This window comes from Topomyia yanbarensis, chromosome 3 (genome assembly GCF_030247195.1).
Source record: "Topomyia yanbarensis strain Yona2022 chromosome 3, ASM3024719v1, whole genome shotgun sequence".
NCBI lineage: Eukaryota > Metazoa > Arthropoda > Insecta > Diptera > Culicidae > Topomyia > Topomyia yanbarensis.
The window spans coordinates 10,033,637-10,058,529 of NC_080672.1; the positions used below are offsets into that span (position 1 = coordinate 10,033,637).

Genomic DNA, 24,893 nt, shown 5'->3' on the forward strand with positions numbered 1-24,893 from the left:
CAAAAAACTGACACAGTAAATTCACATTAAATTTAACTGTTTTCAAGAGAAAAAATGCATGGAGAAAAATCGATTTTTTTAATGTTAAGATACATAACCACCCCCCCCCCCCCCCCCTTTTTACTGTAAAAGTCGTTTTTACATTGCAATTTACCGTAAATACGTTAAAGTTTATTGTTTTTTCATTGTCACATAACATTAGAACTTACTGTAAATTATTGTAAAATTACTGTACTGTCACAGTGAAAATCATGGTTTTGTTACAGTACATTTCTATTCGGGTAGAAGCTTAAATCGAAGCGGACAAGCCGCTTGATATGCTGCTACTAAGAGTGAGTTTGATTTCTCCGCGACATCATCCGAGTCACTTGGAGATTCAATCGTTGGAAAATACCCATGAAACCTAGTGGCCAAGCCCTCTTCGTAGAGGTGCCAGTTCGCAGATTTGGGATTACGATATGTGATGATATCTAGCGAGTCGTTAAAATGATCAAAGTCGATGTACTTATGATCAGATAACGACGGTTTGAGCTCGTTTGGTACGAGCCAGTTTGCCAACTCATGCATAATACCGTTAGAACAGAGAGTTACATCTAACACCTCTTCTCTGTCAGTACGTGCAAATGTTGGGCGATTTCCTACATGTATGTGCAGTATGTGCAGATTTGTACTACTTAAGTATTCAAGCAATTCCCAAATTGACTTCTGAGCTGCCCCAAATTAGGTGGTGGGTATTTGCATCACTGACGATTAGGAGGGAAACCCCAGTTCTGCCACAGTACGATACAACCCTTTCGAAATCATCAGAAGGTGATAGTTCATTATGCGGAAAAATCTATCGAATAGACGTAATTCTTGTTTGTGTTATCAACAGTCATATTCACCGTTATTCTTGTTTACGACGAATGCGAGATTCGTTCAAAAGCGATTCGAACGAATAGTAAGCCCATTTGGGGCTCTATTCTCACAGTCACGTCACTTAGTGACTAGAAGGAAATTTTCTTCTAGTCACTAGGTGACGTGACTGTGGGAATAGGGCCCTTGATTTTGCTGTCGTAAACGGGAATACAAACCACTTTCGAACGAATCTTGCATTCGTCGTAGGCAAGAATAAGGCTGATTGACTGTAACAGCACAAATATCGTAAGTTGTGAAGTCACATATAAGACATGCGTCAATAGTATTTTTCACAAGTAAGGAGTAACTTTTGACGTAGGACTACGTCTTTGTTTTCGATATAGGGGTGCACGTTGCAAATTCTACAAAAATGGTATGTAACGAAAAGTGGTCCAATTTTAATCGCATATAATTCAGCCATCTCACGATAAATTTTCAATTTTTTTGCGCGCATCGTCCCGAAATACTTCTAAGAATGGATTCCAATTGATAAACCCAAAGATTTTTGATATCATGGCATTGAAAATTTAAATCATGAACAACCTAGTCAAAATATCGCGCATTTACACACAGAAGATAGCGCTTCCCTAGTCCAGCACGACAGATTTGTGTACCTAGCGCGCTACGCTTCTATGAATGACGTCATCATCGACTATTTAAACGGACGGATTTCGCAAGACCACCAGCTCAGTTACCCGTTGAACAGCAGGCGAAGCAGATCACTGCGCTGTGTGTTTTCACAGCCAGTGTAGCTGAGTTAGAAGTCCGTTACACTGCCTGTGGTGGTACGCTATGCTATCTTTTGTGTTGTGCTCGTTTCAAGCACACTTTAATGTATAATTATTCGTACACAAAATAGTTTGCACATGCGAGCTCCATTTGCAAACACGGCTAACATAGTGTCGTGGTATTAATTGTCTCTTTCACTCTACCCATAATCATCAGCGTTAATTCATTTTGCTTTGCGCGCGGGTTCAATGTTTGAGGCGAATGTGTAGGTAGGTAGATCTAATTTGTTACTAAATTGCACAACGAAAGTTTATTATTTACGTTCGATCAATTCATTGATTCATTTCCCCATCACGTCATTCATTCCCACTCAGCCTATAGTATTTTGATTCTACTAATAGGTACATACTACAAAGTCTATTTATGAATGAATACACTGCCACTTGAAAAACCGTTGCAAGAACGCATCTTGTCCATATATAAAATTGTTTTCGATTCTTGTATATTTATAGTTTCGGTAATGCATTCGCTATATTTGTATGCGTACTTTAGGAAAGTTACAATAATGGCAAAATATAACTAGAATGCTTGGTCTAAACATGAAATGTGATTATATTGCCTAAAATTTGATTTTATTTCACTGGTCCGGGTTTTTTACCACACACAATCGAAATTTTTTTACAAGCTTATGCTATAAAGATTTAGTTCCAGATATTAGTTCGGTTAGTTTTCTGTCTTCTTTCTTCAGATCTTCTTAAATAAGTTTAATCGGATTCGATCACCTACTACAAATGAAATGACCTGATAACCAAGAAGGTCTCGTTCAATATGTAATATTCGATGTTGATTGGTTGTGATTAAACCATACGTAAGAAATATATTTGATTTATTATTACTGTAAATGTACTAAGAAAATAACTATTTTACATTAAGTAGTATAATGTGTACGCTGGGAGGGAGAAACAGACACTACGCATGAAGTGTAAATAATAGCACTTGTCAAGAAGCAAGAAAACTTTCGACAGCCAAAATCTATCAAGGTTTGCGACGTATAAATGAGCAAATTTCTTTTTGCGTGTCATTTATGCAAGCGTGTTACCAGCACATGACTTCAATCGTGTGATGGAAAGGAGCTTGGGACAGCATAAAATCAGTGAGTTTTTTCCGGGTGCTTTACATTGATTTGAAGATAAAGTCAGACGACAGTTTGCTTCCAGTACTCGAGTGCAAAGGGACAAATTTCGGAACGATGTGCCTAATCTTCTATTTTAAAAACAGGAATTTTGTACCGTTCTTTTCCTTCATTCTACCACGGTTTCCTAATAAATTTCTTACACTGATTATTAAAAACCGATGCAATATTAAATTCAATCTGAAAAATAGAATTTAATTTTATAAAAATTTAACTAACAGAATCCTTGAATAAGGAAACTCGCCGATAGAGGCATGTTTATCTGATTTGTGAAATGTTGACCAATGCATAGGTATTTGATAGGTAGATAGGTACGGCTGCAGCCTTGGAACGTAAATATCCACATAATGAAATACCCGAAAAAACGTTTGATATAACATGTTTTCGTTTTTATATTTGCCCTTTATTTACTACTGAAAAATATTGCCAACCTAAATAAAGTACAGAAAACTGTTTCCACCTTTCTTTTTACATCATCCAACAATTTGAACCGTCGAACTGTCAAATTTAGCCAAGGTTATTTTGCAAATAACTTTCGAAGTGTAAGATTTTAACTAATAGATAGAAATGGAATTTTTTTCATGATTCGGATCATCAGATTAAGCTGCATGAGCACCCGAACATTGAAAATATTATGTCGATGTCAAACTTAATTTTTTTCGAAACTTTGTTTATATTTATTAGCATGCATATAAGCCTACGTTGATGATTTTCATTTTCTCAGCATACTCTCAAAAGAAACTTTAAACTGGAGAACCGTCAAATCTGACTAGCAAGGCGTCACTCATTCTAAAATTGTTAAATAAGTCACAAATGTTTAAAACTTTCTTCGCACGATTTACACCATTATTATTTGTCTTTACTATAGATATGAAAATAGCTTTTATCACATGTTTTAAATAGAAAGATGATATAAACTATTTTAAACCAAAAAGTATTTATGAATTACCAAAAAACGCACGTCACAGCATATTTTTTGATTCTATATTCCCATTTCTTGAAGTAGAGAACATTTACAGCGTCGTCTCATTTCCATAACTGGTTTCATAACAAGCATAAAATATATTTTAGGTGTAGTTCATTGAGCTTGCAGGCGACGATACAGATAAATTACATAATTCAAACACCATAAAGACTTATTAAGATTTATAAAGATTCAAGTGAAAAAGACGCTTTTGTTGAATCCCCCTCCAGTTGTTTTTTATAGTGACCATTTCCTCTTTATGTTCATAAACTGTCGTTCTGTCTGGTATTTTGATTATTTCATTAAAATGTAAATATTATTTGAAATTTTCATATAAAATTAGCGTTTATTTTACATTATAGCAAGATCGCAATATTGTCTTAAAACGGTTCTATCACATTCGCCCGAATGACATTCGCCCGAAAGTCATTTACCCGAATGACGTTCGCCCGAAAACCATTTACCAGAATGGACTATTTACCCGAATGTCATTAACCCGAATGGACCATTTACCCGAATGCCATCAACCCGAATGGACCACTCGCCCGAATGTCATTAACCCGAATACCACATTCACTCAAACATAATATAAAATCGGTAATTGTCTAGTTTAGTGACTTTAGTGATAGAAGTCCGACTTTAATGCGGTTTTTTACCAAAAGGATGTATTTTAACCTAAATAAACCAAATCCGAGCGGGAAATGTGAAATCTTTAACCAAAGTTTGATAAACTGAACAATAACAAGTGAGCTGATGCAGCGGAGCTAGTGTGATGCGGCTTGGCCGCATATCCGAGGCCAAGGATCCGAAGCGGCGCAAAGCCGCTGAGGTTCCGTTGGACGAGGCGTTGATCCACCCGTCGCCGGAGTTATAAGCATACTTGTGATCCTCTTGTTTGCCCGGTTAACTCAAACATAGGGGCTATAGCTAGTTTAAAGCCGACTGAGCGGCAGCGAAGTCGGATAGTGCACTAAAAAGCGATGTGGCGTAACCACATTAGTCAACCGTACACTGACCAATGTGGCTATGCGACATCGCTTTTAGGTGTACTATCCGACGTCAATGAGATTCTGTTGCCAACGCCACAAATGCTCTTCAGGTGCAAACTGATGCATATAGGACGCAGTTGTCAGCTCGAGCGGTGAAATTTTGTGATAAACCGGACAAAATAATAAGAAATCTTTCGGAAACACCATCGATCGAGGTAAATATATATTAAGATGTTCTGTTAACGAATTGAATCAACTAAATTAGTAATTATATCTTGCATGGTGGAAGTCCATTTGGCACAACACCGCGGTTAGTAAATAGTAGCTCATAAATGTTATGTGACGAAGCTAGTGTGATGCGGCTTTGTCACAATTACCGAGGTCGAGGAACCGAAGCGGAGGTCCCTACTCGGCAAATCTGTGATCCATTGGTAAGCTTGGTTTACTGAAGCATAGGGGTTGATTCCTTCTTTAAATATGAGCAGTTCTTTGAGTTTGTATACCAATAACCCTCGCAATTAAACCGGTGATCCACTCGTTTGCCTGGTTTACTCACACTTAGGGATTGATTCCTTCTTTTCAACATGAGCAGCTCTTTTCCCACAATTAGGGGTTCATTGCTTCTTTCAAACATGACAAATCCTTGGATCTGCATGCCAAATAAGTTTGCAAAGAAACTGTTAATCCACTCGTCTGCCCGGTATACTCAAACATAAGGGTTGATTCCTGTTTCAAAACAAGAGCAATTTCTTGAATCTATATACCAAATAGCTCTCTACGTAATATTGGATTTTGAGACAGGATGATTCTTTCACCTAATTCACGGATGATTCTTCCATCTAAACCAAAGTTTTTTCAGAAAAATAAAACAACTTGGTCATCAGACAAAATATTCGGAAGATCACCGAATACAACTAATTTACAAAAAAGTTGTTGCCTTGGCTTTCTTGCCCCATCAAGGTGTTCCAATGGCACCCGAAGAATTGAGGAAAAGTTGTCCAAAGGCTTTCGACGATTTTTTGGATTAATTGTATTTTTGGTAGGAAGGAAACTAATCAAAAAGTTTCTCGATAACCGTTGTTTGTCCCCCGCTTCGTGGTCAGTTTTCGAAAATGTATCGACAAAAATTCCTAGAACCACCAATAATGTGGAAGACTAGCACAATAAATGGAACGGTTTGTTAAGCCGTGGAAATTCTATGGTGTGTTGAAGCAGTTGCAGCTTGAAGAGAAAAACCCTAGTACATATGTTTTACGTACACTACAAGCGCTACCAACAGCTAAAAAGTCTAAAAAGAACTCACGAAAGGACCTAAAACTGGAAACCCTAGTTAAATCATACAAATCAGGTGATTGGATTAACTATTCGTCTGGTATAGCTTTAGTGTTAATTTCTTCATAGCATCAAATGTAATAAAATTTGTATTTCATCTTAATAAATTAAATTTTGTCGATTGACATTTCGATGTTTTTCGGGTATATGGAATTCGGGCGAATGGCATTCGGGTTTATGTTGCATTCGGGCGAATGTCTTTCGGGTGTTCGTGGCATTCGGGTGAATGACATTCGGGTGGATGACATTCGGGCAAATGTCCTTCGGGTAAATGGCTTTCGGGCGAACGTGACAGAATCCTTAAAACGATGCTCGAAACTTTTGAACGCATCTAAATTCTTATTCATCATTGAATACATTGAAATACAATTTATTTGATAATGGCAGCACGGATTACCGAAAAATTCATCTGAGTAATTTGAAAATGGCTTTAAAATCACAGAAAAACTTTAATAATATTTACTGCCACACCCAATCTAGACAAAAAATCAAGGAAACTCATCGTTCGGAAACATTTTCTAGCAAGCATATGATAACAATACTCTCATTTCCTCGATGAACACTTTTTTGTGGCTCGGAGTGACAGTTTCGTTCTGGCTGGCTATGACATTCACATTTATTGAGTCTGTTTCTCTCTCCAAGGTCCTACGTCTACAGCTCGTGCAACCCCAAAGGAATGCCCCTTGTAGTTTTTTGCTTTTGATCTCGAGTTTCGGCTCCAAACTGGTACCGTTTTTGCTTGACCTCGTAACTGAGTCAATGGAACAACCGCTGGAAATCCCCTACAGTAAAGCGAAGACAACAACCGCCAAAGTCAAATGCCACCGCCAATGCGCCACCTGGCGGTGAGCATACACAACCACCGCGGAAATGCCCCTTATAAGTAGGGATGGTATGAATTAAAATATTATTAGGTACCTATATATTACTTGCATATTGAAATGACAATAAAAATTTATAACGGTGAGTGTTATCCGAACACTTTAAATATATTCGAGGGATATCTGTATTGGTAGAACAACCCACACTTATCTCTAAGATTGAAAATACCACCTGTTGTAACTATTATTATTTCGTTCATGAGATAAACAGCTACCATCTGGCGAAATATGATGTTCTAATTCAGGGTTGGAGTCAAATAATGGGCTGAAACTCGGAAACGACTTGATCTACGTTACTGAGCCGACAATCGAATTTTATAAAAAAGACGGTTTGGTAAGCGTATTGAAAATTACAAGGTATAATTCAACGTTCAACAAAGATACGAAACACTTCTACAACTGGTCGGTGTTAAGTCAGACCGGACTAAGTAGCAGAACCTTAAAAAATGATAATCATATGGATAAAGAATTTCTTCAGTTACATTCGACTTTTAGCTGATTTGAAATATGTTACAATAAGCAAGAATTATAGCAAAAACATATTTCAAATTATAATGTACAAGATGCTGCGATTCAAACATAAAACTCGTTTTTCTCGAAATCAATACAATGTCGCTTAGTTCAGTCTGGCTTAACACCGATCAACTGGTCGGTGTTATGTCAGACCGGACTAAGTGACAAAATATTGATTTCGAGAAAAACGAGTTTAAAGTTTGAATCGCAGCATCCTTTAAATTATGATTGGCAATTAATTTTTGCCATAATTCTTGTTTACTGTTATATATTTCAAATCTGGCAAAAGTCGAATGTAGCTGACGAAATTCTGTATCCAGAGCTATCATTATCTCATTTTTTGATGTTTTGCGACTTAGTCCGGTCTGGCTTAACACCGACCAGCTGTTGTTCTCAGATGTGTATTCGCTGCTTACTATGATTGATTGCTAGTGTGAACTGCAGCGTGTCGCTGCAAGGTATTTTTGTGAATAAATTTTCTGCCACATATCTCGCACTCATGCCGCCGCTGACCATTGTGAATGAGTTGATGCAAATTCAAGTTACGCCGCTGGTTAAATGTCTTGCCACATACATCACATTTGTATGGGCGCTCGTCAGTGTGGGTAATAAGATGTTGCTGCAGATCATACTTGTGAAGATATTCTTTTTCACATACTCCACATTTATGCTGCCGTTCACTATTGTGAGTGCGTCTATGGGTGACCAAAATACGGCGTTTTTTATATGCTTTGCCACATACATCACATTTATATGGGCGCTCGCTAGAGTGAGTGATTACGTGTTGCTGCAGATCATAGTTGGTATAATATTCTTTATCACATAGCTCACATTTATGCCGCGGTTCACTATTGTGAATGAGTCGGTGTGAGACCAAAATACGCTGCTGTTTGAATACTTTGCCACATACATCACATTGGTACTTGGACTCGTTTGTGTGAGTGTCAAAGTGTCGCTGCATGATTTGCTTATGAACAAATTGTTTACCACATATCTCGCACTTATAGGGTAGTTCAGCATTGTGCGTGTGTCTGTGCGCGGTTAAGTAACTTTGGGTAATAAATCCTTTGCTACATATGTCACATTTATAAGGCAGCTCACCAGTGTGAGTTAGCACGTGTCGCTGCAGGGACTGCTTCTGAACGAATTGTTTGCCACATACTTCACAATTGAACAACAGTTCACGACTGTGGATGCGTTTGTGCTTGATTAAGGTACCAGGATGGTTGAATCCTTTGTCACATACATCACATTCATACGGCCGTTCGCCAGTGTGAGAAAAAATGTGTCGCTGTAGGCGATCCTTTAGTGCGAAGTCTTTGCCACATACCTCGCACTTATGCGGTCTACTACTAGTGTGATTAAGCTTGTGCGAGACTAGGGAATCTGGCCGTGTTAATACTTTGTCACATATTTCACATTTGTACGTGCGTTTGTTAGTGTGGGTGACTATGTGTCGCTGAAGGCCACGTTTTTGCCCAAATACTTTGTCACAAACGTCGCATTCATATGGCCGATCGCCATTGTGGATAGCAAGGTGTCGCTCCAGGAAACCCCTCCGAAGAAATATTTTTCCGCATACCGCACAGTTGATTCCAATCTGCTGCTTTGAAGATATGTCTATCTGATCCTTACACTCCGACTGTAAATTCGGTAATGTTGGGATGTGGCTGTCAGTACCAATGCTATAAAGAAAGGGATAAGCTTTTGTTTACTTGAAATACAATGATTGCAAACCTTGCATTGTTGATATTGTCTATCAAACTTGTGTTGTCGGTATCGTGGTCATCAGCAGCTAGTATATGTTTGGACTCCGGAATCTCGATCTTCACACTCGTCCGATGACTTGGAAATATATCTACACATGCCGTACTTAATGAGGAATCATACCCATTTGGTGGAACCGTAGGTGTATGTGTAGTGCCGCTGATTTTCATTTTATTTCTTTGGCCTGATTAACAGTGTACGGTAGCAGACTATCGTTTACGATAAAAATTACAATCGTTTTAGAACTAAAAATCCGTTCTGAAATTCACAACTTTATAAACAATAAACAGCTGGTGGACCCCAGTCAAGAAAAGCCCAACCAACATTGTCAGGCGAATTAAACTTTTTGACGTTTGACTCTACCCCAGTGAGCAAATTTTCTGGCAGAGCCCGGTCAGCGTGGCAAGCAGAAAGTTAGCAAAAGTTGAGCAAAGCGAAATTGATGCTGGCAGAGTTTCTGCGAAACTTTTGCGCGATTTATGCGAAAATTCTGGCAACGAATTCGCTCAAATGCAACAACCGTTTCTGACAGAAGCGGTTAAACCAACCGATGCTGCTCACTTTTATCCAGAATCGAGCCCGAAATGTACGGCCAAAATCTCTGCACGCTTCCTGCCACATCTTTGCCAGATGTTTTGCTCGATTCGTGCTAAATTCTAGCAGGTAGGAATTGCCAAGATCTTTGCACAGTTTATATCCGAGTTCAGCCAAGGTTTAGCTCGGTTCCTATCAAAATTTGCCAGAAAACGCGAGCGAAACCGAATTCGCCCTAGCTCAACTAACCCGACAGAATACGCACAGAAATCTGACAGGGCTGCCAAACCAAGACTTACAGAAATCTAGCAGAGCGGTCTCTGCCAGAAAATTTGCTCACTGGCAATTCCTACCTGGTAGAATTTAGCACGAATCGAGCAAAATATCTGACAAAGATGTGGCAGGAATCGTGCAGAGATCTTGGCCGTCCATTTCTGGCTCGATTCTGGATAAAAGTGAGCAGCATCGGTTGATTTAACCGCTTGTGTCAGAAACGGTTGTTGCATTTGAGCGAATTCGTTGCCAGAATTCTCGCACAAATCGCGCAAAATGCTCGCAGCAACTCTGCCAGCATCAATTTCGCTTTGCTCAACTTTTGCTAACTTTCTGCTTGCCACGCTGACCGGGCTCTGCCAGAAAATTTGCTCACTGGGCGGCGGTGGAGCATTATTTGCTGGGGAAGTTCCCTGACCCTCACATTTCTTTGACATAACGATCGATAAACGGATTTTATAAATTTATGCGCTAGTAATCGTTCTGTCCAACTAACGAATTAGATACGCTAGTTGGACCGAAAACGCATCTGCTAACATCTCTAATTCATGTCAGTTTGATTGTCAAAGTGAATTTGACACGAGATTTTCACATTCAATTAAAAAGTGCCCATTTTGACATTCAGTTAAAAAATGTTGTTCTCAATACTTGCTAGAAAAATTATATAAAAAAAATTACAGCTGACCTCTGATCGCTTCTTTCTATTCTCTTTATTAAAACATGTTACAAAACGTATTCGTTCCTCAGTATTTTTCGTTTCATAGGCCTTTTTGTTGTACGATGTATACTTTAGTTGGCAAACAACATAGGTGTCTTGTTGTCGAAATGCTCATCCACATAGTATCACACTTGCACTTGTTGTATCTTTTAGTGTACGCTTGCCAGTGTGAGTTACAACGTGCCGCTGAAGGGTCTGTTTGCGTAAAAATGTTTTGCCACACATATCGCACTTATGCGAACGTTCACCATTGTGAATGAGTATGTGCAACTTTAAGCTACTCCGGTGGTTGAATGCTTTGCCACATATGTCACATTTGTACGGATACTCGTCTTTATTACTATGAATGAGTCTGTGCGAGTTCAAAACAGACTGCTGTTTATATGCTTTGCCACATACATCACATTTGTACGGGCGCTCACTAGTGTGGGTTTCAATGTGCCGCTGAAGGCGATGCTTCAGTGTGAATTGTTTGCCGCACACTTCACATTTATGCGGACGATCACCATGAATAAGTTCATGTAAATGTAAATAATTTTTCCGGGCAAATGTTTTGTCACATGTTCCACATTTAAACGGACGTTCACTAGTGTGAGTAATCCTGTGTCGTTGCAGGTCAGCCTTTTGAACAAATACTTTGCTACACGTTTCACATTTATATGGCCGCTTGCCAGTGTGACATAACACGTGTTTCTGCAGGTTAGTGTTATGATGAAACGCCTTGTCACATATTTCACATTTATACGGCCGCTCGCTAGTGTGAGTCAACATGTGTCGCTGCAGGTCACCCTCCTGAAAGAATACTTTGCCACACACTTCGCACTTATGCGGCAGCCTACTAGTGTGCACAAGTTTGTGCGCAACTAGGCGATCCCGACGAAGAAATACTTTGTCACATATTTCACATTTGTGCGGTTTCTCGCCAGTGTGGCTGGATATGTGTAGCTTCAGGCGATTCTTCAGTGCGTATTGTTTGCCACACACCTCACACGTATGCGGCAAATCACTACTGTGAATGAATTTATGTATTGTCAAGTAACGCTGATGGATAAATGCTTTGCCGCAAACATCACACCTGTGCGGACGCTCGCCAACGTGGGTTGCCATGTGCCATTGCAGGGACTTTTTGTGGAGGTATTCTTTATCGCATACTTCGCACTTATGCTGTCGTTCATTACTGTGACTGAGTTTGTGCAAGTTCAGATCATACTGCTGTTTATATGCTTTGTCACATATCTTACATTTGTACAGTCGCTCGGCAGTATGGGTCATAGAAACGTGTCGCTGCAGGCGATGCTTCAGCGTAAATTGTTTGCCACACATTTCACATTTATGCGGACGATCACCACTGTGAATAAGTTCATGAAAAGTTAAGTAATCGGGCTGGGCGAATATTTTGTCACATATCCCACATTTGTATGGCCGCTCACCAGTGTGAGTCATCGTGTGACGCTGCAGGTCTCTCTTTTGGATAAATACTTTGCCACATATTTCACATTTGTATGGCCGCTCGCCTGTGTGGCTGGCCATGTGTCGCTTCAGCAGCGCCCGAAGGACTTTTTGGCCACATACCTCACAGTCTGTTCGCTTCTGCTGCTTCGAAGACATGCCTGTCTGATTACTACTAAGCTCCGATTGTGGATCCACTGATGTGGAAAGCTCGTTCTCAGTACCAGTGCTGCAATAAAAAAAGCTTTTGTTAGACACAATGATGACAATGCTGTAGATATTATCCATTAAGTTTGTGTTGTCTTACTTTTATATTGAAATTCTATACAGTCACTTTATATAAGACACTATTTGACTATTATATTTAGAGATGTGAACAGTGAATTTACACTGCCAACATCTTTTTTGGACAGTTTTTGACATTTGTCAGTCGGTCAGACTAGCGAATCAAATTCGTTAGTTGGACAAGGCTGTGGCCAAACCAGCGAATCACAACTGGATGCCGTTTTTTCATGTTTTAACTATTCTTGCATGAACCTCCTACTCTGTTAGCATCTTCGTATAAAATTCACTTGTCCTGAACTTAAATCTTTATCACCCTTATTCTTGTTTACGACGAATGTGAGATTCGTTCGAAAGTGGTTTGTATTCCCGTTTACGACAGCAAAATCAAATGGGCTTACTATTCGTTCGAATCGCTTTCGAACGAATCTCGCATTCGTCGTAAACAAGAATAAGGGTGTATATTTGGACAAACTCGATGAAACTTTTAACACTATTGCAATATTTCGCGTATTTCATTGCAACGCTTCGTTAAAAACGCTGATTATCCATTTTCAAAATTAACTCAATGTGACAAACGGTAAACAAAAACCTTGAGTTTTTGGATTAAGACAATTTTTTGGGATATTTTCGAGGTATGTATATAAGGTTTTTCTTGTACTCATATCATATTTTGTTTTCAAAAGTAATACATTTCGCATAATCTAGGATCAATTTAGTAACGATTTCTCCCATAATTGATAGGAAATGGCCATAAAATCCAACTGCCACAATATACTTAGCGGAGAAAATTTGAATAAATCGCTTCACGCTAACCACTAATTTGGACAAATACTGCTGTGGTTTGCATTCAATCAGAAACAGTGTGTCCCAACATTTCGTCTTGAACGGAATTATAATAGCTGACCTAAACGATCATAACCTTAATTATGCGACGTATGGTCCTTTCTAAAACATAAATGTAAACAAACCCTTGTAACCAAGCAATACCTTCCGATGAATGGTAGTTCCTTTGAACCTATCGGGAAAGATTACAAACTTGAACCAAAAGCACAAATAGTTTCCTGTCTCTGTCAAACATCTGAATTTTCAGAAGGTCAATTAGAATTGTCAACGAAGAAGTTGTAATGAATCCCGTCAAATATTTTCATGCCACTGAGCCCAATTATTTTTTGGTTGAAATAAGTGCGAGAAAATATATTTCCAAACCACTAGGCCTCACCACACACATACATACATACATACTTTTCTTATCCTTTGTACTCTACCTTTCTTTGTTTGTTTCAGTACGTTTGTATTCTTATATATTTCTATGTTTCTTTGTTTCTTTACCTTTGTTTTTGCTTATAATCATATGTGTATACACACACATACACATACATATATATATATATATATATATATATATATATATATATATATATATATATATATATATATATATATATATATATATATATATATATATATATATATATATATATATATATATATATATATATATATATATATATATATACATATATATATATACATATATATATATACATATATATATACATATATATATATACATATATACACACATATATACACACATATATACACATACACATACATATACATATATACTTGGGTGGGGCATTGTTATATGGATAAACGTAATCATAGCCACATCAACTGAGCACAGCACTTTTTGGTTCCTTTTGGGGTCCCAAACAACTGTGCAAAATTTGGGGTCGATTGGTGGTGACTCGGCGTAGCGCATTGCGTTTGAAATTTGTATGGAGATTAGTATGGGAAAACCTACATTTTTGCATTTTTAATTCTACAGACTACAATTATTCCTGTAGTGTACCAACAAATAGATAGAAGTATAGTCCAGGATATGCTGAACAACTTTGCCGAAGGATGTATGGTGTTAGAATGTCTCTAAGCCGAGTTATAGCTGTTCAAAGTTCGACACATCGAATTAAATGCCAAAAATCATTTTTATTGCCAACACTGGTACACCGGCAATGGTATTTCATATAGCATTCCAAAATAACATTATATATTTTAATTTTACCACATTGGTATGTTTGGATGAATTATTCAAAAGCCTTAGCTCAATTTCATGAGCGTAGGTAGTTGAGCAATAGGGCGTAGTGAGCGGTGAGGGAGGAGGGGGGGGGGACTTTAATATGTAGAAATTCGAACTGAAATGTTGCCGACTTGGAATGTTCAGATGAATTATTTCAAAACAATTACACAATGTCCTACGCATAATAGTAACGATGAAATAAAACATACTGTATCCCTTTGCCTTGACTTTTATCAATAGAAGTTACGTTACAGACTGAATCAACTGATGTCGAGTTGATATGCCAGAGGATTATATTTCGGTTTAATACGCATTATGATTTGATAGCATGCTCTTTTCTTTGCTGTTCGATCACCTGAAGCAAAAATTCTTGTAGGGATCTGGTGGATTTCATGTTGAAATCCAGAAATTAGCTTCACGCCTCTTGATCGAACAGCATAGAAATGAGCATGCTGTCAAATTATAATGCGTATTAAACCGAAATATAATCCTCTGACATATCAACTCGACATCAGTTGATTCAGTCTGTAACGTAATTCTATTGATAAAAGTCAAGGCAAAGGGATACAGTATGTTTTATTTCATCGTTACTATTATGCGTAGGACATTGTGTAATTGTTTTGAAATAATTCATCTGAACATTCCAACTCGACTACATTTCAGTTCGAATTTCTACATATTAAAGTCTCCCCCCATCCCCCCTCACTACGCCCTATTGCTCAACTACCTACGTCCATGAAATTGATCTAAGGCTTTTGAATAATTCATTCAAACATACCAATGTGGTAAAATTAAAATATATAATGTTATTTCGGAATGCTATATGAAATACTATTGGTACACCCGCAGTGTTGGCAATAAAAATGATTTTTGGCATTTAATTCGATGTATCGAACTTTGAACAGCTATAACTTGGCTTAGAGACATTCTAACACCATACATCCTTCGGCAAAGTTGTTCAGTATATCCTGGACTACGCTTCTATCTATTTGTATGCATACTAAAGGAAGAATTGTAGTCTTTAGAATTAAAAATGCAAAAATGTAGGTTTTCCCATACTAATCTCCATACAAATTTCAAACGCAATGCGCTACGCCGAGTCAACACCAATCGACCCCAAATTTTGCACAGTTATTTGGGACCCCAAAAGGAACCAAAAAAGTGCTGTGCTGAAAAAACGATCATTTTGCCCCACCCTAATATATACATGTATTTCTTCATCTTATTCATTGTTTCCGAATCTCCCGGGTTAAAAGGAATATCAACAGATCTCCCATACTTAACCGTCCGGTGAGGGCGTTGATTTGTGCGGCACTAGCAGAGCTAAAACGATACAGAAAGGGAAAAGGTGAGTGTTATGGATAAATAAAGTTATTTTGGCCACTCAGTATGGTTCCACGGACATGAAACAGGAACATGGTTGTTCATATTTTGTGATACATACACACTTGAATATTAATTAATTTTAATTATATTATATTATAGTTTATTGACCCGAAGCAGTTGGCAAATTATGACAATGTAAACTAAACTGCTTTTAATGAGGTACATGTTTCCATTTCAAAGTCTTCGATTGATCCTTGACAGTGATTGCCATCGGCTCTGGCACTTTTGTCCGTCAAGCATTCACCGACTTATAATCGAATTGTGCCTCGACCAACCTGGCACAACGCGCTTATTCCCCTTACTGAGCCAAAGGGCAGGGGATTTCAGATCAATTTTTAGTTGTAAACAAACTTGTAGACAATTAAATTTTCTATCAAATTCTCACTTTTAGTGTTGTTCGAATCCTTAAAGCACCATCTAGGGACAGAAATATGAACTAGCTAGAGTAGTAAAACCTACCACCTGGCCAAATACATAGCAAGCATACTGAAGGAAGCAACAACCAGCAAATACAACATTAAAAATTCGTTTGAATTCTGCCAAACCGTAAACAGTATAACATTACCTCCCAACTACATTATGATTTCATTAGATGTGGTATCGCTGTTCATCATAGAGCGGTGGCCAGATATAAGGGAAAAAACAACCATAAACTTAGACTTATTCCTCGAAATCGTAAACTTCCTTATGGAAACCAGCTACTTTTGCTACCAAAACAAATTTTATCAACAAAAATTTGGCACCGCAATGGGCAGTCCTCTATCGCCGATTCATGCCGACATCGTATTAGACAGCATCATAGACACTACAGTAAAAACATTCAGTTTCACAATTCCAGTCTTAGGCAAATATGTCGATGATCTGTTTCTCGCAATTCCGAAGGACAAAGCCCAAATTGTTTTGGAACAGTTCAATAAACAGGAAGAACACCTACAATTCACCGCAGAAATAGAACAGAACAGCCGCCTACCCTATCTTGACATGGTAGTTGTTCGGAAGGCAGATCAATCGCTCAGAACAGAATGGTATTCCAAACCCATATCATCCGGCCGATTACTCAGCTTCCACTCATTCCACCAGCTCAGATACAAAATCAACGTAGCAAACAACTACATTCATCGAGTGTACGCTTTGTCAACAAATCATGACCGAGAAACACTAAAAGGAATTAGGAAACGACTATCCCAAAACTCTCATTAACAACCTCTTGCAACAGTATTTTAAAAAACAGCGAAGGAGCACCCAACCAGCACATCGGGTGTTGACGGACTAACCACCTGCAACATTAGCCCCGCCCGACAGTGATCCAGTAACCACACTAAACACTGCCTACCGATCCATAATCAGCATTCACGGACTGACACAACGCATCATCAGCATTTTCAAGCATGACTACAGCTCTTTAAGATTAGCCAGCAGACAAATACACACCGTAGGATCACTTCACAGCAAAGTTAAAGACCCGATTCATACCATGCAGCAACATAATGTGGTCTACAAGATTCCCTGTTATAGCTGCCCAGGTGTGTATATTGGTATGACAAAGAACTTGTTAAAAAGTAGATTATCCGGCCATAAGTCCAACGTAAACAAACTCGGTAATTTGATACAAGACCAGATCATCACAACAGATAGCCGAGTGGCCTCTCTCGGAGCACAAACAGCTTTAATAGAACATTGTATGCAATACCAGCATAGGTTCCCATTTGAGAAGACCACGATAGTAGATCGCACATTCCGTTCATCGTCTCTCCCATATTTAGAAATGTGTCACATTACTAATACACCCCATACCGTCAACAGTCGCTCAGATGTAGACAATCTTAGCGTCATATACGCAGCTATATTACACACCACAAAGAATTATTTCGCCCGCAAAAAGTCCACTCCACCATAAGCTCTATTTGAAACAATTCCACACCAGCACTGAAACATTTCACTTTCTACACAGAACTATATTTCACCCATTTTGTACGTCTGCTCTAAACAAGATCGATCATAGCCAAAGAATATTTAACCAAATGTGTAATTTCATTGTTATTGCAGTAAGTCCAGAATCAGTTTAAATAGTTAGTCAATGTTTATGTGTAGCTCGTTAAATTTATTGTGTATTATTTGTAGCGTTTGTGCCAGAAGCAAAATCCCCATATGATATTAACGAGGAACGATAATCAGTTTTTGTAAGTTCTTGTAATATTTTATTGTAATTGTTAAATGTAAAATTCGTCTACTCTGTTACTTCGCAATATAGTCTCCCCTGAAGAAGGCGCAGACAAGGCGTCGAAACGTTGGGATTTAAAAGCAAACAAATCGATTTAATCCACTAAGGACTGTAAAAAACGCCGTTCAAATTTCTAGGTAAAACCTATAGTTACGAAAAAAAACTTAAAAAAAAAGTTGCTCTGAACCCCCCGACGGATTATTTTGATCTTAGTTTCAAATGAAAGGGGAAAGGCCCTTCTTTCATATTCCGAAGTTTCAGAGAAGCTGATTGTTTTTTGCATAAACTTGTTCTAATAAATACACCGTGATTGTGCCTCGCGTCGCGTTTTCGTGAGTGTGGATCGAGTCCTTACGTTGGCACAGCCCCAAAAAACAAGTACTGTTAATTTGGTCAAGTGAAACAAACAGAGATGCCAGATTTGCAGACAAGTCTGCAAATTCGCAGACTTTTAATTTAAGCTGCAGATTTTTTGGATGACGCAGATATTTGCAGATTTTCTAGTTTGGTTGCAGATATTTGCAGATTTTTATGTTTTGTTGCAGATATTTGCAGATTTTTGAATATAAAGGCTTTTGGTTACACTAGCTTTCCTGACATTTTTTGTTCTTCCCAGACTTTTAAAATTATTATTGCAGACATTTGAAAAAAGTACCTGGCATCTCTGGAAACAAATAGGTTGCACCTGCTTTAATGTAAACTTCCATCAAATTGATTTATGATAAAGATTGCTTGCAGTTAAAATAAACCGCAACAGAATAAAAAGGATTGCAAATAGCTATGGGGCACAAATGAACCCCACAAAACCTTTCTAGGGTTAAAGCAGTGAACTACTGGGCGATTTTAACTTTTCGTTAAAATTGGATAGTTGATAGTTATTTTCTCTCGAATAGTTAAGTTCAAGACGAGAGCGACGCCCAAGGTGTTTAGAGTTCTAAGGTGATTCGTCTTTAGCAGTAACTAGGTGAGGAGTGAGGTAAGCGTGCAGCAGACTGCGGGGAAGAAAAATGACAGCCAACACCAACCTGAAATCCAAGCAAGCAAATGGAGAGATCTAGTAAACAATGTTGTTAGCTGTCGTTTCTAAAACCAACATGGCTGATCGGCGTTTTTGAGGATCGTATCACCTGAGAATAACAACTCCTTGGCGACGCCTTTCGTTCGCCCGTCACTTGCCTGCATTTATGGACGCGATTGGTGTTGGCAGGTGGGGCATCTCGCCTCCAATTCGCTAGCTATCTGCCGTGGTAATGTGGTGTGTTGTCATCGAACATGAGATTTTTTGTTGGCAAAGAGGTAGCTGGCAGGTCCTGTTCTATCCAGTAAAATTATTTGAAAATCAGAATCCTGAATCGATTCTGTATCGATTTAAGCGTTAATAAAATTGCAAAAAAATTCAATGTAAAATATACATCTTTAATAGGCTTCTTGAGCACGTCACGCATTCGTTCGAAAAGCATCTGGTCACTTTAATATAGGTGTAGAACTGTTCTTCACTGCCGATATCATGGCAATCAGCGGGCTGTTTGTTTAGATTTTTCGCACTTTCGCTGATGTTCAATCAACACAAACCATAATGGATAACAAAATTCGTACCTGATTGGATGAACCGTGATCGTTTCGGTGGTTTCCTTCACGGGCGTTGAGCAGAACATTCCTTACCAAGCTCCATTTCAATTTGTAAACTAAACTCAAACGTCTGTTGTTTGTCAGTTTATTTGTGAAACAAAACCATTTTGACGTTTTAAGGTTTACAGGGTGACGGTGTATAGCTTGTTAAACGTTACATATCCCAATGTGCGCGTTTTAAAGATGATCGCACACGAGGCGACAGGCATACGCCACAAAAAATATTCTATTGATCTCACATTTTTATACTACCGCCCTCCTCTCAAACCCAGAAGCGGTTTGTTTTCCTCCCAATTCGCCGTGCAATCGATGTTTTCCTCCCAATTCAAACGTCAAAACGGCACAATACCAACGCTGCTGGATAAGTCTATATTCCAATGCTGTTGTTCTAGAACAAAATACATGGTAAATATTTTTTGTGGTGTGTCCTGTCGCCTCGTGTGCGTATAGTTTGAACATCAGTTATCTCCCAAGTAGTCTCAAGTCTTTAGGAACGGGACTCGCGGATAGATGTTCTCTTTCCTATCGTTTCCCTGTATCGTTTCCCACAATGATGATCAATACACTTGTAAGCAGGAACACACGTCTACCTATCAGCCATGAAGACATCCGAACCAATTAGAATGCACCTGAGGAATGGACTACAGGCGAAGGCTGCATATTATGTGTCGGCTGCATCATATGCCTCTGTCGCTTCTCGTTTGTATGGCGGAAGGAAAGAAATATATCTTCTTAAACCTAATTTAGCTTAGGAGACCTAGCAATACCTTATTCTAGCTAACTGCAGCTTACCGCTGCTCAGTTCTTCCAGTGTTTCGATACCGTTGCTCGATCGCATCATAGAATCGGAGTCGCCATAATATCAAATCAAATCTGAAACGAGACATTATATATTACTTTATGCATACTCCCTAATCTCATCATCAACAAAGATGTGTCTGCCGATTCGAATGCAAAAATGCTAATGATGTGACCACCAAGAATACGTCAAACAACCTTAATTGAGCCAATTTGACACCAGTTCGGGCTTACCAAGCCGGGTGACGGTGTGAACTATCGAATAGGAATTGAGAACAGCTTGAAGCAACATATGAAGTAGCTTTAAATGTATATGATCCAAGACGGATAATCCATCGAGCCTAGTATGCATACCGTACATAACAAGGCTCACTGTTCTCCATTCATCCGCACGAACAGAGTTGCGGTGAAGTTAATAAAATTATAATTTTCAATTAAACCACATTTAAGTTTTAAAGAAGCATTCTTCAAGTATGAAATTAAACACAGCGATTCGTTCTTTAAGACTTCAGTCTTCTACGTGCACATATACCACACTTGAACGGTTGTACTTGGATGTGAATTTTCACAGGGTCGTCCTTTTTTTACGAATGCTGAGTTATGAGGTGTCGCTGCAGATTAGTTTTGTGAACGAATTGTTTACCACATAACTCGCATTCATGCTGCCGTTCACCTATGTGAGTGAGTATGTGCATGTCCAAATAACGCTTCTGGTTAAATGCTCTGCCACATATATCACATTTGAATGGCAGCTCGCCAGTGTGAGTACGTTGGTGAGTGATCAAGTTACTCTTCCGGTTAAATGCTTTGCCACATACATCACATTTGTACGGCCGCTCGCCTGTGTGGATGATAGTGTGTCGTTGAAGGCTAACCTTTTGAAAGAATCCTTTGTCACATATTTCGCATTTATATGGCCGCTCGCCTGTGTGTACAGCAAAGTGTCGCTCCATGTAACGCTTCTCTACGAATCCTTTTCCACATACCTCGCAGACGGTTCGCTTTCGCTGTTTGGAAGGCATGTCCGTCTGATCTCTAAACTCTGACTGTGAATCCGATGCTGGGAGTTGACTGTCGGTACCAATGCTGTGAAAAGAAAAGGATAAGCTTTTCTTTATTTAAACCAAAATGATTGCAAACCTTGCATTGTCGATATTGTTCATCAGAGTGGTGTTGCCGAAATCGTGATCCTCTGCAGATTGTATCTGTTTGGGCTCCTGAGCCTCGATCTTCACACTTGTCCGCTGATGTTGAAATATATCTGCACAAGTCGTACTGAATGAGGAGGATTCATACTCATTTGGTGAAATCGTAGGCTCATGTGCTGTACCGCTGGATTGCCTCATCATCGTTATTGAGGCTATAATTTTATTCAGAAAATTCTCAAATTTTTTATAGGCTCAGACGGCTAAGACCCGGTTCGATCCATCTCAATTTCCTTTTTCTTGATATAAAGTTTGTACTGGCAAGATATAGTATTCAATAACGGCGCTCCACCGAGAACAAATTAGATGAAATTCAAATCAGCACCTGATCCACTCACAAGGAAGTTATTCCAAGGTCCAAACCCTTTGCTGATAAGAGGAAATTACGGTTAAATGTTTTGTGATATGTATCCAAACTCCCAATTTTCTTTAATAATCACCTAGATGTACTGATTATCCGACGTATCTAGTGTAATCACTTGACATAATTTATGTAAATAATTATTTCGACACAGATCTTTCAATAGGGCCAAAGTCGCAATGTACTCAAATGGAGAAAAATCAGTTTCAATATACGGCGATGCCTTTCTAAATGTAGTTTTTATTGTAGGTATAAATTACTTTATGACCATGTTTTTCCGGAAGCATCTTTGGTTAAACCTTATGACAATATAAAAAAGAATTTAATTCCTATGTGCTTTTAGTGGGTAGAAACTAAAAAAATGCTTACGCCCAATTTGCATCCCAGTCGTGATTTCGCCCTTCAGCAACCACCATTTACGGAAGGGCTAAATGGTGTACATAATTTTCAGAAGGGCGCGGTAAAAGGGCTAAACTGACTCTGTCTTGCTGGGTAGGGCTGGGTAAATGGGCGAGCTTGACAGTATACTTTTTAATAGGGCTCAGCAAATGGGCGCATAGAAACCCAATGTAAATGATAGGGCGCGTGCATCTTTTCTTCGAATTTCATGAAAATATCGAAATATTCGAATGTTTATGTGCAACAACTATCGAGTAGACATGATCCTAGTAGATATTGCTTATCATTTATATAATAGAACCACCGTTTAAAGAATAATTTTGTGAATAATAACCGTACGCCCGGTTCTGTCAAAATATGTAAGTTTAGCCTTTATATTCCATATGAGAAGAAGGGCCTAAGTCGAAATCTCGAAGAAAATGCATGTTTCGCCGTTTTGTTTTCTTTAATTATAAATCGAACTAAAAACCATTTTAACTAATTTTCACCTCAATCTTGTAGTATTTTTGTCGCATAATGTCATAATAGCGAAAACGCAGTTTGTTTACATTTGCGATTTAAGCCCTAATGAAAGATCTATGTCGATTTGTGCATTATTATTTTCAGTCGTGAGACCTTTAATATTGTTAATGACCAACTTTCGGGAGACCAGTTTGTTTATTTCAGCGAGTTCAGCGACCTCACAGGAAACTGACATTCGCGTATGTAGCAGAACACGCAGTGTTACATAGCGTTACATTCCGAATCCCAGCCAGGGTTGCCACATTGAAATCTGTATTTTTTCGTGAATCTGGAAATCTGCATCGCGGGAGAAAAATTCTGTATCGAAAATCTGTATTCAAAAATTCTAGTTAGCTTCCCAAAAAATAATATTTGGCAATGAAAAATAATTAATATTTATCTGGATAACAAATGGTCGGTGTTAAGTCAGACCGGACTAAGTGACAAAATCTCGACAAACATATGATTACGGCCTAAAAGCCAACTGTCAAAATCCACTTTGAATCGAAATTCCGGACAAACCGTTACACGCCATTCACAGATGTTGGTAGTATACGAAAGAGAAAAGTTTTCTCTTTCAAAAACTGTTGTGAACTGTGTTCGACTAGTAACAGTTTGTCTGGAATTTCCAATCAAAGTGGATTTTGACAGTTGGCTTTTAGGCCGTAATCATATGTTTGTCGAGAAATGTTGATTTCGAGAAACACGAGTTCAAAGTTTGAATCGCAGCATCATTTACATTATGATTGGAAATTAATTTTGCCATAATTCTTGTTTATTGTTACATATTTCAAATCTGGCAAAGATCGAATGTTGCTGACGAAATGTTTTAACCAGTGCTACCATTATCTCATTTTTTGATGTTTTGCAACTTAGTCCGGTCTGACTTAACACCGACCAAATGGCCTGCGTTAAGCCAAACCGAACAGAGCGCCATAATTTTTTTTCTTGTATTTTTGCGCCAAAATTCATTTTTCGCTAACCACATTCACATAAAAGTTAAAGAACACTTACTTGCTTTCGTTAGCTATTTGAGTTCCCAAAAAATAAAATATATTGGAGTTCCTAGTGTTACATTGGATGCTATAGCGATTTTAGAGCATATACCTCAAAATGGCGCTTGGTTCTCTTTGGCTTAGCACAGGCCAAATGATATCGAAATTTGGCACTTTTATTCCACAACTTACTGGTTTCTTGAGATCTGAACTGTATAGGGTGCCTTTCAAGTGTTATTCGAAATCTACACTGAAAATCTGTTTTTTAGCCAAAAATCTGTAATTTGTATATACAGAACCTATCTAGAAAAAGCTGTAAAATACAGAATAATCTGTATATGTGGTAGCCCTGGCCCCAGCTCAACCGGAATGAATCAGTACACGCTGCGTTACATAGCGGCATTTTACGATGCCCTGCTCCCCTGCTCTACCGGAATGACATTTTTTTCCTTTGTGGTGTCAGGCTAAGATCATAGTTGATCCATCTGGCCGAGGAATGACATTTGCTGCGCTCTTCGTTTACTTGGCTGATCAGCTGTTCACAGGATCTGTATTTTTTGGTTTGCCCTCAATTTGTTTAGATTAACCCATTATATCCCAGGGGTTTCAAAAAGTGAGCCAAATGCAGTGATATCTTCAATTCCATAAAAAAATGGATCCATCAAAAAGATTATGGGAAAAATAAAATCGCCGCTTAAGGACATTATACAAGGAAGCTAGGCTACCCCCCTTCCTCCCTCCTGCCCCTGCCTAACCCTGCATCAGGCACCAACCAAAGTGAAAATACATTTTTCA

General features: G+C 38.5%; 2 protein-coding genes across 2 annotated transcripts; both read right to left on the bottom strand.

Annotated features, from left to right (window-relative positions):
- Positions 1 to 151: 151 nt before the first annotated feature.
- Positions 152 to 21,628, bottom strand: LOC131693569 (zinc finger protein 729-like). Its single transcript, XM_058981491.1, has 5 exons — positions 21,513 to 21,628; positions 19,807 to 20,712; positions 10,907 to 12,467; positions 9,235 to 9,452; positions 152 to 9,182 (listed from the first exon to the last, which is right to left on the bottom strand). The coding sequence occupies exons 2-5, from the start codon at positions 19,863 to 19,865 to the stop codon at positions 7,913 to 7,915; spliced, it is 3,108 nt and encodes a 1,035-aa protein (XP_058837474.1). The 5' UTR covers positions 19,866 to 20,712; positions 21,513 to 21,628; the 3' UTR covers positions 152 to 7,912.
- LOC131688873 (gastrula zinc finger protein XlCGF8.2DB-like) lies at positions 21,134 to 22,349 on the bottom strand. The gene is made up of 3 exons (XM_058973463.1): positions 22,283 to 22,349; positions 21,778 to 22,211; positions 21,134 to 21,723 (listed from the first exon to the last, which is right to left on the bottom strand). Exons 2-3 carry the CDS (start codon positions 21,984 to 21,986, stop codon positions 21,222 to 21,224), a joined length of 711 nt encoding a protein of 236 aa, XP_058829446.1. The 5' UTR covers positions 21,987 to 22,211; positions 22,283 to 22,349; the 3' UTR covers positions 21,134 to 21,221.
- Positions 22,350 to 24,893: the final 2,544 nt, after the last annotated feature.

What these genes read in the sequence shown, in the direction of transcription:
- LOC131688873 (XM_058973463.1), bottom strand. Translation starts at nt 21,986, where the DNA reads ATGATGAGGCAATCCAGCGGTACAGCACATGAGCCTACGATTTCACCA. An exon ending in AACAATATCGACAATGCAAG is followed by an intron (nt 21,724 to 21,777) that starts GTTTGCAATCAT and finishes TTCTTTTCACAG; the next exon opens with CATTGGTACCGACAGTCAAC.
- LOC131693569 (XM_058981491.1), bottom strand. Translation starts at nt 19,865, where the DNA reads ATGTTCTGCTCAACGCCCGTGAAGGAAACCACCGAAACGATCACGGTT. An exon ending in GTGCAAGTGTGATACTATGT is followed by an intron (nt 9,453 to 10,906) that starts GGATGAGCATTT and finishes GTACACTGTTAA; the next exon opens with TCAGGCCAAAGAAATAAAAT. An exon ending in GACAATATCAACAATGCAAG is followed by an intron (nt 9,183 to 9,234) that starts GTTTGCAATCAT and finishes CTTTCTTTATAG; the next exon opens with CATTGGTACTGACAGCCACA.